A 15018-nucleotide genomic window follows, 5' to 3' on the forward strand; every position below is an offset into this window, starting at 1 on the left:
AGGTAACGATTATTTAAATTAATTTATATTTATACTCGCACACCACATAAGCCTAGCTATTGTGCCCCTAAGGTATAGGTTGTTTATTCCCAATAGTAAAAAAATGTAATACCTTCCTACTTGGGAACTGTGATTATTGTTAGTATAACTGATCAGTGTATTGTTTTTGAAATTTAAATTATTATTTATTAATAATTAGTGCAGGTGCCAGCCTCTATGTGATAGATAATAAACGTAATATAAAAAGTGCTGTGGAAAGATGTAAAAAACCCAACTGTTGTTATAATACCAATGAACAAAATGAAAGTTTTAAATGTATCAATGATCATCGTAAAACTATTATTTTATTATTTTTTTTTTATTAATTTAAGCCGCAACAACTAAGGTTATTGGCATGTTGTACAATGTAAAGATTAACTTATGTGCTAGAGGAAATTATACATATTAAATACAATAATAGTTATTTACATAGGTTAAACGTTAAAGTATGTGAATATAACATATTATAAAATACAAAAATCAGATGAGGTTATACAATTTAGTAATTTTAAGAAACTTTATGATTTTGATATTACTTTCGTGATCGGATCCAAGTGCTTCATATAGATGCTCAGGAATATCTAGGGCTGTTCTTGTGTCTGTGTAGTTTCGACAGTATAGGAGGATATGTTTAACCGTTAGAGCTTCCCCACAGGTTGTACATGGGTCTGGATCTTCACGTCTCATGAGGTGACGATGGGTGAGCCAGGTGTGTCCAATTCTTAGTCTATTAATTATGACTTCGTGGCGTCTCTTGGAAGTGTGTATTGGCCAAGGGTTGATAGAAGGTTTGATTTCATTTAAACTATTATTATATGCACCAATGCTGTATCTTAAATTCCCATACATCACCATCAAACAAATTTGACGATGATGTTTGTGCAAAAATCATATTATCTATGCAACAATCTAACTTATTCTACAAATAAATAGCAAGAACAAAATACCTATATTATAAATTAGTAATTTTTACTTTTTTTATGCATGTCCACATTCATGGTTACGATACGGATATTTAATGAGGGTCAAACGTTTGAGTGAATAATCTTTTTACCAAAAGCAAAATGTTTGAGATAGCTTTTTATGTACCTAATGGGTGATCGAGTATAATAATTATTAATTATGATGGAATATAAAATACAAAATATTAAATAATAAAAAAATATTAAGGTCTCACGATAAATTTATCATTGAATTGACAAATGTCATGTATACTGAAGCATTGGAAACATAAACTAGTTCATGTTTTTTTTCAAATATTTTAGGATAGGAATTGTAAGAAAATATTATATAGGTAATTAATCAATATATTTTAAACATATATTTGTAATATAATTACATGTAATTAAAGAATTCATATTGAAATGTATTAGGTCGCTTCTGCAGTGTCTAAAGTAATTAAATCGAATCATAAAATTTATGCTTAGAATTTAGAAGGCATGTATACTTATCTTTTCATACTATAAAATAATAATAATAACTTGAATGTCTTAAAATAACAATCGAAAGTAAAATATTTCAAAAGTTAATATATTTATTTTATTTTTATTGTTAATCTAATTAATTTATTACAATTATTTATTACTATTTAAAAATGTTTAAGAATAAAAAAAATAAAAATTGGAAAGTTATTTTTTTTTTTTTTAAACATGTTACTATTTTCCTAATTTTCTTAAACAGTAACATTTCGTATTGGCTAACTACTCGTTTGAATTTTTTAGATAGACAATGGAGGGCGTTGGACGCAAATACATTAATGTGAATATAATATACAAAAAAAAAAAAGGTCAGAAGTATGTTGACGGCAGGTGGCATCAAGGCCGTATCTAGGGGGGGGGGTCGAGGGTTCAAACCCCCCCCGAAATTTTAAAATAGTTAGTAAACTGAACTTTGAAATAATCGGCAATAATAAGTAATAAATAACGTACGGATCACCACAATCGGAACCTAACCGGATATTTACCGTGCATTTATAATCTGTATATTTGACGGCTGATAAGGACCGCGCGCAATCGTATTGCAGGCATATATTTATATCGTTTCGAAAATTATATTATATTATTTTATAATCCGGTAATCGTGCGAATACGAACCGTATATGAATTTATATACAATATACATATATACGCACAAGCGATTGAATGTAAACGATTAATTGACAGACGACGATAACGTCGTACTGCCTTTTTCCCCGAAGCTTTTCGATTATCGGTACCTACAACTTCCTTTGTAGTCTGTGTTGAGACGTCGTCGTATTAGTAGTACCTATTACCTCTTAAACTTGAATATAATATTAATTATTAAGTGTATAATTTGTTTATTTTTTTAATAAAATGTCATCTCGTAAAACCAGTTGTTCTAATAGTCTAACAAACTATTTTAATAAAAAAATAAAAACTACGCATGATGGAAATGAAGCAAGTACTTCAAGTTCAATGTTAACTACAATTGCACCAGTTACAAGCAGTGTAACAACAGAAAACTCTAAGAGTGATGTAGCCGATATTGGTTGCTGTTTTAATCAAAAGGTTAGTGATGAATTAAAATATAAGTTACTTTCTAACGTTTGGATGCCTGATGAGAAGTTTACATTTCCTATATCAGAAAATAGAAATTTAAAATTTCAATTAAATTGGATCAAACGATTTCCCTGGTTATGTTACACTAATATGCAAGGTTCTGGAGCGGTGTGTAAGTATTGTGCTATATTTTTTCATAATTATACTGGTAAAGGTGCACATCAGAAACCCGGCGTATTAGTAACAAAACCATTCAATAAATGGAAAAATGCAATTGAAATTCTGAGTGTGCATAGACATATTAAAATAAATATAGATGAAGTGATTGACCGTTTTGCGAAAGAAAAAAAAAGACAAACAGACCTTGTGCTATAAAAATGTATTTAAAATTTAAGCTGAAAAGAAACGGAAAACATTTTGTATTATGTATTGTATTATATTATTATTCTGTATTATATCATAATTTAGTATTTTAACTTCAGTATATTGTAATAATTAAATTTTGTAAAATTATGACAGGCCATTATTATAATGTATCTATGTAATAATATTAAATAATATCATAAAATATCTTTTTTTTTTAACTAGATATTTAAATACATATGGTAATTTGGTTTTAACCCCCCCCCGAAAATTTGTTCCAGCTACGGCCTTGGGTGGCATCTCTAACATATCGCAATTTCGCGAACAATGGACTGGGCGATAACTCACTGAGCGTGTGATTACAGAATAGGAGAAATGGTTTCATCCATTCTGTGGGCCTTTTGGGAGATTGAAATTCTTGGCTTTGGATGTATTATACAGGACGATTCACCAAACATGCTCGTCCCTTTTTTGTCTTCAATAATGCAGTTATTCAAAATCTGATTTTTAAATTTTTTAAATATACTCTAATACCATATTTTCAAGTTCTTGAGATATTTTGTACTACTTAAGGAGTGTCCTTTTGGGCCGTAGAGATACAAACTTCTGTTTTTCAAATTAGAACAGCCCTATCCTATTCAAATATAAACTATAGGTACAGTAGATCATTTTTCTGAAACTTTTGAAGCATCAAAATCAAAATTCGTAAGAGTAGTTTTGGAGTTATTTAACTTTGAGGTCTAAGGAAAGGTCCATAGTAATGAGTTAATATAAGATATGGGAATATGGTGAATTGAAAATTGTTATCATTAATATTAATCTATCGATATTCGATATTAATAATTTGTAAAAATGATATAATGGTATAATAAATACTAGATCCAATTTTACGTATATTTTATATTTATGTAAAACTAGTTTTAAGGACTACTCTCCTTAATACAAACATTTTAATAACTAAATAACTACTAATTCGAATTTGGAATCTACTATTTAATTTACAGTGAGAGAGAGCTGTTCTCATTTGAAAAACAGAAGTTTGTAAAATCAAAAGACTGCACTCGTTAAGTAGTACCATTGATTATAAATACTAGTAGCAATACTCCTAGAATTTATAATCAATGGTACCTAGTACAAAAAAATTCAAGAATTTGAAAATATTGTCTTTGAGGCATACTTAAAAATTCCAAAAACCACAATTAGAATTAATTCATCATTAAAGGAAAAAAGAGGGTGAGCATGCTTAGTGAATCACCCTGTACATAGCAATGTAAACCTTGACCGTTTCCTTTGACAACAAAAAATCGTAAAATAGAAATTATTATCACAACAACTAAACATTTTGGACGTCACCGTTTTCGGCCAGTGACACTTTTTGGCCAAACTTACCGTTCCCTTTTCGACCAGTATAATTGTCTTTAAAATTTACAATTATAAAAACTGCGCTTAACAATTTTTATATTTAATTAAATTATATGATTTTAAGCAACATTTGACATTAGTCTATACTAAAATACTATAAAACTACAATTATACTTGGTTCTATTATACTCTATTACTTCTAGACGTAACTCTATGTGCCTATACTTTGGAATTTGGATACATCACTATAGCGAATTGGATGGCGTTTTACATTACATTATATCAAACAAGGAACAACAATAATGGTTTAGGAGTAACCGAATTAGTTCTCATTTGAAAAAGGTACCTATAATTGTATTAAGTTGAGCCGATTTATACCCCGTTGGTGTTCAGGTCAAATAGTTACAATATTCATTTTTAAGCATTATTTTGCAATAGTAAATTATATGTATGTATAATTGGTACAAAATATAAATTAGATAATATAAAATACAGATGTACTGACGACACTCTATAGTAGGTATTTACAATGAAGTGACAATCAATTGTTATATTGTTAAATTTTGAAGTAATAATGCGAGGAAACTTACCAGTAAATAGGAAAGAAATAACCAATATATACTTGGAAAACTACTCGGAGTAGTGAACATTTTCAAACAAAAATGAATTTTTAATTTGACTAAGGCAATAATAATATGTTAAATCCTTAAATCATTATATTGCCAATTATTTTATTTTAATATTTTTTTCTAGCGATTGTATAAGGTGATGATTTTTTTATGAAAAAATCACATTTTTGAATACAATCGTATTATTCGTATTAAATTAAATTGTCGAGTTCAGTTGTTATAATTGGAAGTTATAAAAAAAACTATACCGGCCAAAAAGAGAGCCGCTCAGTATTTTGAACTTTTTATTTTTTTTTTGAAACCAACACACCTAATACGTATATTACATCGATTTGAACGACACCGAGTTCACAGCAGTTCTCAAAATCCCCTATTCGGTATTATAATATTATAAAATTATTGCAAGGCGATCGGCAAGAAGGTCACACATTTACCCAGTCATCAGTAGTTATGTATTATCGATTATTTTATAGTAGATAGTTAATTCGTTTTCTCTAGATTTTTAATTCATTTTTTGCTTATTTTTGACGTTTTAACGTTTTGTGTTGTAAGTAGGTACCTACCTACCATATTACAACACCTGACCTTGTTCAACTACTGTTGAATTACCTACCTATCGTCTATATGGTTTTATTTATTTATTTTTAACCAGTTTATGATTGTTGGACATGTCGAGGGTATTATTTTAATTCAATAACTGCGTGGTGTGCCGTCAAGCAACTCTGTCTGCACTGTACGCGCACGATTAGCACCACTGCTGATTTATACCTAATTGAAATCAATCTATTAAAGTAAACCTGGATGAGTAATGAGTATAGGTTCCGAAGAACGATATCTACGAAATTAAAAGTGCAATTTTTTTCAAATTTTCAGTATATAGACGACTATATAATATAATATCATTATATAAATATTATTTAGGCATATATAAAATATAATATATTGCGTATAGGTACCTAGGTAATTGATAAAACAATGTTAATCCGAGTAAAATATAAATATCATTATTAAATTGGGGTCTTATATAACAAATGGTAATTTTAAACTGTCTAAGATTTACCGTTCACATTGTTGTTATGCATTTCGGCACGAATACCATATTAATATAATATAATATATTATCGTGTAAATCATAATTTTTATAATTATAATTTATAACTAATAATAAACGTATTTTATCAAAGTGAATATAATTTTTGTTTAAAAAAAAGAACAGTATTATATGATAATAATATAATAAACTTTAGTAAAACTAAACAAAAATCGCTACCTCTATTATCAATAATTCTAAATAATATTCGTTTTGATTGTCGAATAATAACAATAAAAATAACATTACAAACATTTAGTATAATGTGTAAACCAAAATCAACAAAAAAAAAAAAAAAACCGGTACCTCGAAAGCTACCGAATAACAACAGTATCTAATAATGATAATGATAATAATAATGTATATACGTAGGTAGGTAGTCTAATTTTTTGATTAAATATTTGATGTATTACACATAGCTGTTCAAGTTTATGTTCTCAAAAATAATGAGGTTTATATTATTATATTACAATAATATCTTTCCCAGTATTTTTGTAACTCAAAGTTTGAACGATTTTATTTATTATACATGTACGTATATATTTATATACAATCGGGACGTGCTTTAGAAAAAAAAATTAATATAAATTATGTAAATAATATGTATGTACATTCATAAGTCACTTTTAGAAGATGTCAGTTAAGGCGGACAGAGGTTATAGAACAAAATTAAATCACAGTAATAGCTCGATAAAATAGTAACAACAGTGGTATTGGTGTTCATAAGTTCACGACGAACAGAATCGCAATCAAGGCTTAAATCTAAAATTTTGAATAAGGCGATTACTTTAAATATATCATATAAATATATTTAATTACACAGACAATAATAATAATAATAATAATAATAATAATAGTAACCCGCTATAAATATTACGAACTCAATAACATTTATATAATAATAAAATTTAAAAATAGAATAGTCTAAGGTTTTCAAAAAATAGTATATATATATTATAATAGTAGTAATAATAATATTAATATGTACCGATGAGTACCTATATATTAAACATATTTTGTAACACTAGAATAAATTAATTTTGAAATAAAGAAATCAAAGTACATTGTTTTCCTCGCAGTGCTCTAACGTAGTTTCTGCTAACTTTTCATAAAGTGCAAAAAAATAACAATAGTATCATTAAAAATCGAAATCGTGTGGGCATACAAATTTTCTTATATAAAATTTTTTCCGGATTTGTTTCTCTCCGAGGGAATGTCATGGCATACGCGTTTGTGTTAGTTCGGTCTTACAAACGCACAACACATTACCAATGCGAGTCTTACGTTCAAAATAATCCATTCGACTCGTCCATCGCCTAAGTATAATATACATTCCCCGCTTAGAGTTTTTTTTATTTAAGTTTTACTTTCGATCCAAGTCTTGTGAGCATTTTTGAAATTAACAAAAAATTAACAATTTTAAAGTGCTCAGAACTCGCTTAAAATTAAAATATCAAAAAAAAACCTGCGCGTGGCCATGGATTATAATTTACATGCATTAAAATTCGACAGTAGGTCGACTAGGCACAATAACGTTAAAACTTTCAGCTTTCGAATGGATAATTATTGTGAACGTAAAGTTCGCCATATATGTTGTGCATTATGTTGTAAGACGGAGAAAATAGTAGTTGTAGGTCGTAGGGCTTTCCGTCTCATTTGTCAAACGGTAAATATAATATTATAATAATATGATAGCAATAATAATAACAACGTCTTGCACGACGGACAATCGTAAAAGTCCATTAAAGTTAGTCCGTCTATATATATATATACGCGGTCGTAACATTTTTTTTTTATTCTCTCTCTGTTTGTCGAGTCATCTCGTTTCTTAATAATTATTCTTTGCCGGACCGAAAAACGCGTGCACGTTCGGCGAATGCCGCCCGCCATACGAATCGTACTAAAATAAAGGTACTTCATTATTATAGTTGGCCTACTTGTGGTCAGATGGGCGGTCGAGATGCGCAGAGACGAGTTAAGGGTGGCGAGTGGTTTCGGACGATTCGGGTACTATGGCCGAGAAAAACGGTCGTCGACCACCGTACATATTAATAATAATAATAATGATGGTTTTATATTAATATCCGTCTATTAAATTTTATTTACGAAAATATAACATAACATAATAATAATATATATTTTATCATCGCGACGATAGATGGCCTGGCGATTTCAGATATTTTATCGGCTATCATATTATTATTATAGGTACACGATACGTTTTATTATGACTGTTAAGCTAATCCCATACACTTTGGGCGGGCTTGATTATTATATTTTGTCACAGTGGCGCGAGAAATAATTCGTCAACACCGGAAGCGGTGAAAGCAGGAAGCGGTCCGCACGTCATTATTATCTTCGTCGTCATCACGGCGTAAGTGCCCTTTTCGCGAGCTCAACCATCGGCTCACGTCCGGCGAAAACTGGCGTTTTTGACAGGTGGGGGGAGGGGGGGGGCGCACGAGGGTAGGCAAATCGCCGAGCCGCACAGGTGTTTTTATAATGTCATTATTCGATCGCCTCCGGGGGCGCGTTCGAGGATTAGTTTTTTCGCAAAATGAAGAACTCCAAACGTTTTTACCGCTCGTCGCTCGAGTCTGCATTTTCGTCATAATATTATTATTTTCGTCGACGTGCCCGGAGCCTTTTTTATTTTATTATGGTCGACGACGTGCCGCACACTGGCGATGGTTACGCTACGCGTGGGCGGAAAAGATTATGGCAGTACAAAGAACTCGACTGTATATAGGTATTATACTATTTTATGTGCGAAATCGGCCGACGACCGGGTCGGGAAGACAAGAAATCGCCCGAGGCCCCGAATCTCCGAGCAGCTCAAAGACGGCGAGTGTCGGTGGAGACGCAGCTCTCTGGCGACGAGTGACGCGGAGGGAAGACGCGAACGCACAGGCGAGGCGACGTTTATAATAATAAAGGGTGGATACCTACCACGCGGGACGAACCCACCCCGCTCTAAAATATTAACTGCAATAATATTATTCCCACAACGGTTTAATATTAATGATATTATAGTGTTATGTCTGTTCGCTGCACACGCGTCTCGCCCATTGAGTAAAATAATAATATTTATCGAGCGCGCGTATACCGTACAGCGCATTCCCATCATATTATAATTATTATCGTCACGATTTCGGCTGAAACAGCTGTTGGTGGAAACTATCTCCCATAGTCGCTCCGACTTTCCAATCGGTCGTGTGCGTTCGTTCACTTCGTCGCGACACAACAGTCGAAGGGATCGAGTTCAAGAGTACTGGCCGCCGCCGCCGCTCGCGAGAGTGCGGGTCTCTTACGACGCTAATCCAGAATTTCGACAAATCGTAAAATTCAAACGACGTTTCGGACATTGCTAGACGAGGAAAACTTTGAACGGCCGTTGACATTTCAGTAGGTGCTGCAACCTAATGGGTATTTAGGTAGACATGTATAGGTACAGTGATGGACGAGTGGGAATCCAAGATCCATATTTTGTGTTTGGGTTCGTTTTGCTTCGGTTTCATATTGTATAATATTATATTTTGTTTTTCGTTAGAAAGATACTAGACAGTAGACACAAGTTCAGATATATTATACCTGTAGGTACCTATGAATTTTTTTTCTGAATTTAAAGAAAGAAATTATTAATTTATGCAAAAAAGTTCTGATGAACACATTATATAGGTGTTGCGCCATCGTCACTCGTCTCGGGCGGACGGCGGTACACCTGACTGTTTATAATACACTAAATAAATGACATTAAAGTATATATTTCACGCGTATAGTGCAAAACGTTAGGTTATAAGTGCGATTTTACTGTTATGCTAAAATAATAATCATTTAAATGTATCCAGTATCTTTTCGAACTAATGTTGAAGTTTCCTCTTAATTTTTAACCTGTATCTATAGAACGCTGTAGAGGTAAACATAAATCGACGCGTCTATAGAGTAATTATATTAACATGTTGTATTTGAGTACTTTTTTGGTCGCGTTTCGCAACATGCGTTAATTAAAAAAAAAAAGATGGGTTCCGAAACGAGGACACGAGTAACGGCGGGGTGTAATGAATTTTCGGTTGTATACATTTCATTATTTTTGGTCACGGTACCCGTCGAATTTCGTCGCGGGGTCGTGGTACACGGTAGTGACAGGGGCGTGACCGCGGCAAATGTAATAATTCGGTTTCAAGAAAACTCGCGGGACGTGTGTGCTCCGCAGTCGTCGCGACGACGAATATAATGCACTAAAGCGTTAAATGGGGGGGGGGGGGAAAGAAAAAAGAAAAAAAGTTACAGTTCGAACGTGTAATGCGATAAACGCAGCCGAAAGTGAGTGTACCTACCTATATATTGTGACGACCGGAGGCGGCATGCGTACACGTATATATACCTTTGCAGGATATATGTCTTCTGCGGAGAGGGCTTATAGAGAGCGAGTGTGTGGAAAAGACTTGGATACACGTCGGCGTGAAATACGGTTTTTTTTCTTCTTCTAATTGACTTGTAGTGTGATTTTTTTTATACATTTTTTCTCGTTTTTATCGATTCCGCGGAGACTATATATATTAATACAATAATCTAATACATCAAAAACGACGTGCGCGTCGACGGATAGTGAATAAAAATATAATCAATTAATAACAATAATAATTATAATGATAATAATAATAATAATATAAATTTAAAATGTATTGAATATATTGTATAGTGATAGTTTGATGTTTGTTTCTACTGCCGTCCGATTCAGCATGCGCAGCCGCCGTGTCTAGACCGACGTCTCCGTTTGGTCCGCGAACGATACGAACTGAGCTTGGCCTGAAACAGATAATGACGTTGCACGTAATCGATTAATAGGTATAACACATTAATACTACAGTGTGCGATGTTATGTCAACAGGCTTGACAAGTGGTTGCCGGTTTTTCTTTATACCGTATAGCTGGGTGGTCGTATAATAATTATCGCACGTGGTTGTCTGGAAGAATGGGGGGGGGGGGTTAGAATTACAACCCTAACCCAAGTTTTGTATTGACGTTTTCGCAATGATGTAAAACAACTCCAAACGGGACTATACGATATTATATTGTATAGATATGCGTAGTGCTGCTGCTGGAAGTTAAAAAATACAATCTATACATCGTTTTTTTCCGTTTGTTTGGAACAATCTGGATTCGTTGTATTCTGTTCCCGGGACGCGAACATTTCGGGCAACGTTTCCGGGTTGGATGCATTTGAACATTTTTGAAGTCAATAATTATTTAAACTTAATAATCATTGATTGTAATAATAATAGTAATATACTAATGTCCAACTCTGATATTATGTATATATATCGATTAATGCAACGCAATTACATTGATATTTTATAACTACGAAACACAATACTCGTCTCTTTTGATACTCAAAATTCAAAAGCCAAAACGCATAATATGATATCAGTGAAGTTTTACGTACAAATCTAAAACGTTTTCCATTCTAAGTGCGCTAATAACTAGAACCATCGGTGCAGCAGTAGATAGCTCAAATCTCATGATAATATTCTGATGGTGCAGTGTACGTAATATTATATTTATCTACGGGGGCGATGATAAACGGCACCATGCATTTTGGACGTTGTGGTGTCGTGAATTATATTTCATTGATAGGTAAATGACAACATATTCCACTTCAAATTATCGCTTGACGCAGTGTAGAAGTACAGTAGTTGCCGCGCACGTCCGCGGGGCGTGGTGTCAGTTGTCGGGTTGTCAAGTGTAGCCAATGTAGGGCAAATTAATTAAACAGATGGAAAACGCTATTCACGAATAAAGTGAAATAATAGGTAAACAATTGAACAGTATTGCACCGACTCGAATATTATCAACAGAACTTAAGATATACACCTATTCGGATATTCCTATAATCTAAACGTTGAAATCAAGCAGCATTTTTCACAAGCGTATTAAACAAAAGTTCAATCAAAATTATACATTTAAACATCTCGCAGTAAAAAAATAAACTATTTAGCTACACTTTGTGTTTTTTCACTGTATCTCGGAATAACTTAATAGGAGAAAATGATTAAATTGTATATTTGTTTTTTATTTGCACCTACTCCTACTTACCGGTAAGGAGATATCCTCAGCGACGAGGTGACTATAATTCTATTGTATTTATAAATGTGTTCGTTTGGATGGCGTATAAATTATTATTGTAATTATTTTTTTCATACTCTCACACTCGTTCTCGTTTCTGAGAATTATCTAGTTCCCGAAACACTATATACGAGCGGAACGGCTGACACTTTTTTCACAAGTTCTCAAAATAGACTTTTCACAAAATCTCGTAGTCGCCGTCATCTATACAACGACTCATCTAGGCTTGACATGTTAATACCCCTAAAGTGTGTCCAAGACTGTCAGTGGTTTTATAACCCCGTCTCACCCTAATGGAAATTTAATATTATATTTATATTATTATAATATAAACAAAATAGAAAATAGGAGGAGAAACAGAGCATACAATGCCCTTGTTGCCTACACAAATACCTCGTCTGGTCAAAGATTTCTGGATTATCTATAGGCCATACTTGTTTCAATTCCAAGAACAATGAATTAAAAAATAAAATTTGTGTAACATCTAATCGGGCAAAATCGATTATATCTGATTGGCTGTTTACAAATCTGGACAAACTTTAATTTATGTACTAGGGTCACTTATTATAATTACGTAAAAAATAAGATAAAGAATATAATTATTGTTAAATGTTGTTCTTATTTTATTTTTATACTTCGTTGTTATCATTTTGTCTTTATTTACGTTTTGTTTCGGATATTGTATGTTTTATTTTATATCCTATTTTTCTTTCTATCACTGAGAGTAATAATCTAATATGCTTTTATGTTATCAATGTTATATTTGTATTATATAAATATAATAATTTGTAATTAATTTTATCGTTTTGCAACTCTCTATCTCTAACACAAGCATACGCTTACAGGGGATAGATAAATCAATTTAAATGCTATATTAAAAAAAAATATTATGTTTTTATTTATATATTTATAGTTTATAGGTACGTCTTGACTCTTGAACTCCACACAAAATATAAATAAAATTTTAGTTACTATTGTTATTAAATCGTATCCATTATGACGTTACCTATATTCTAGGTATACGTATTACTATTTTATGGTTGTATTTTTTTTCTGAAAACATTTTAATACCTTTTCCAGATTTGTAGATTTGCGCATGGTCTTATGACTTATAGTGAGTCTATGCCGTACGCGGACGGCGTAATAGAGGAGTAGCACTGCTGCTTAAAATAGGTAGACATAGGTATAATTTTATAATATCGCGATCGAGTGATAACACAATGATAATGTACATATTAAGCCTGAAGAATTAATGTTATCACGGCGTGACGAATTCGGTTTTCGAAATGCGTTCGTTTCTCCGTTACACGCACATTTTGTTGCTTTGTTCGATGATATTGCAGCTGAGTCGGAGGGTCCAATGGTCACATGATATAAGTGCATAACAACATACCGGTGGAGTGTACACCCAGGATGGGTGCTGTAGTACTCGTCGAAGTTTATCGGAAGGAATCATACCTATAATACACGATTAATTGCTCCTTACGGTTAAACGAGCATTAATCGTCGCGAGACCAGCATTATGATTGTGCAACGTGCTCTACCGATGATGTTTATATAACGTTTGCGCAAACCTTTGCAATCGGCGAGGCCGGGATCGAGAAAGTCGATAATACGCGAACCTATAGTCTAATACACTTAAGGTGTGTACCCTACATCTATCGCGGGATGTTGGTCGGAGAAATGTTTATAAATTAATATAAAATAAAAAAATCGTGCTTGTTGCGAGCACGGATGAAGTGAAACTTCTTTACGGAGGAAATGAAAAAAAAAAGGTTCACCACGGTCAAATATTAACTATTAAGTTGTAATGGAAAAATAAAAAAATGCAATTTTTAATTGAAATTAATTAATTATTATTATTATACAAAGATAGGACAAATTGATTATTATTTGTCACCATATATACATAGAAACTATATAGGAGAAACCATAGGGTCCAAACGACCGACCGGAATCTGCCGACCGGTTTTTAAAAAAATATTATCGAGTTAGATTGTGGTAAACAGACAGTGATGGAGTGATGTCTTGGCCGACCGGTCAGTTTGTCCAGTTCGCCAGCTCTAGCATATTTATTGTAGTAGGACGGGAATAAACCTTTTAAACACTGAGTGCCCAAAATTAGTAATAACCTTTTTTTTTTTTAGAGCGTGCCATGAAAAAAATATTAAAAATATTATAATTTGTTATACTATAATTTGATTGTATAATTAATGGTTAGTTTATAGGTTATTATAGGTCCTATAATATTGGCGGAAGCTATGCGAAAGCCGTTCCCGCGGCGTCGTCGATTTCTAAATTTTCGCGTGCCCACAAAATCTTTTCGCGTGCCACCTCGGGCACGTGTGCCGCCATAGATTTGCCATCCCTGTACTAGGAGGAACACGGCGACTGGTCGGTAAAATACAATCGTCTGATTGTACACCTTAGAGTCAAGTAAGTCACTCCTTTAACGAATTTCGGTCGCAACAACTGAGCCCACCAATGCGATTCGCGCAGAGATTTCTGTACCCAGGTACTTTTTCTATGGTGTTGGTGATTATCGTGTTAGTGCGAGAGTGCGGTAAAAATCGAAAAATCCCATTTTGAGTATTATAATATTATGATAATAAATATAATACGTGAATGACGATATTTTTAATAAAAATTCGTGTGTAATTATAAAATAAACATTAAAAAAAAAAAACAAATTAAGGACTTGTTTGTTAAAACTGTCGGAACTCGCTCGGAAGTATACCATTACAAATAGCTCACTCGCAAAACGCTTCAATTCGTTTTCAAGTGCGCAAGTCACTCCATACCAATATCAACATGTAGCAATATTTATTTTGCGAATATTTATTACCAAAATCCTGTGAATTCCTGAACCACTTTTTGTTGTTCTCGGCTT

General features: G+C 32.7%; 1 protein-coding gene across 5 annotated transcripts in view; it reads right to left on the reverse strand.

The window, feature by feature from the left end:
• Window positions 1-7228: 7228 nt before the first annotated feature.
• Window positions 7229-15018, reverse strand: part of LOC111035653 (eye-specific diacylglycerol kinase) — a 233386-nt gene continuing 225596 nt past the window's right edge. For all 5 annotated transcript variants that reach the window (XM_022317351.1, XM_022317352.1, XM_022317350.1 and 2 more), the window contains one exon: window positions 7229-10811. In XM_022317351.1, the coding sequence (XP_022173043.1) occupies window positions 10762-10811 (50 nt within the window). In that variant the 3' untranslated portion in view covers window positions 7229-10761. The remainder of the gene's footprint in view (window positions 10812-15018) is intronic.

The sequence above is a fragment of the Myzus persicae genome, unplaced genomic scaffold (genome assembly GCF_001856785.1).
Source record: "Myzus persicae strain clone G006 unplaced genomic scaffold, MPER_G0061.0, whole genome shotgun sequence".
Lineage (NCBI taxonomy): Eukaryota > Metazoa > Arthropoda > Insecta > Hemiptera > Aphididae > Myzus > Myzus persicae.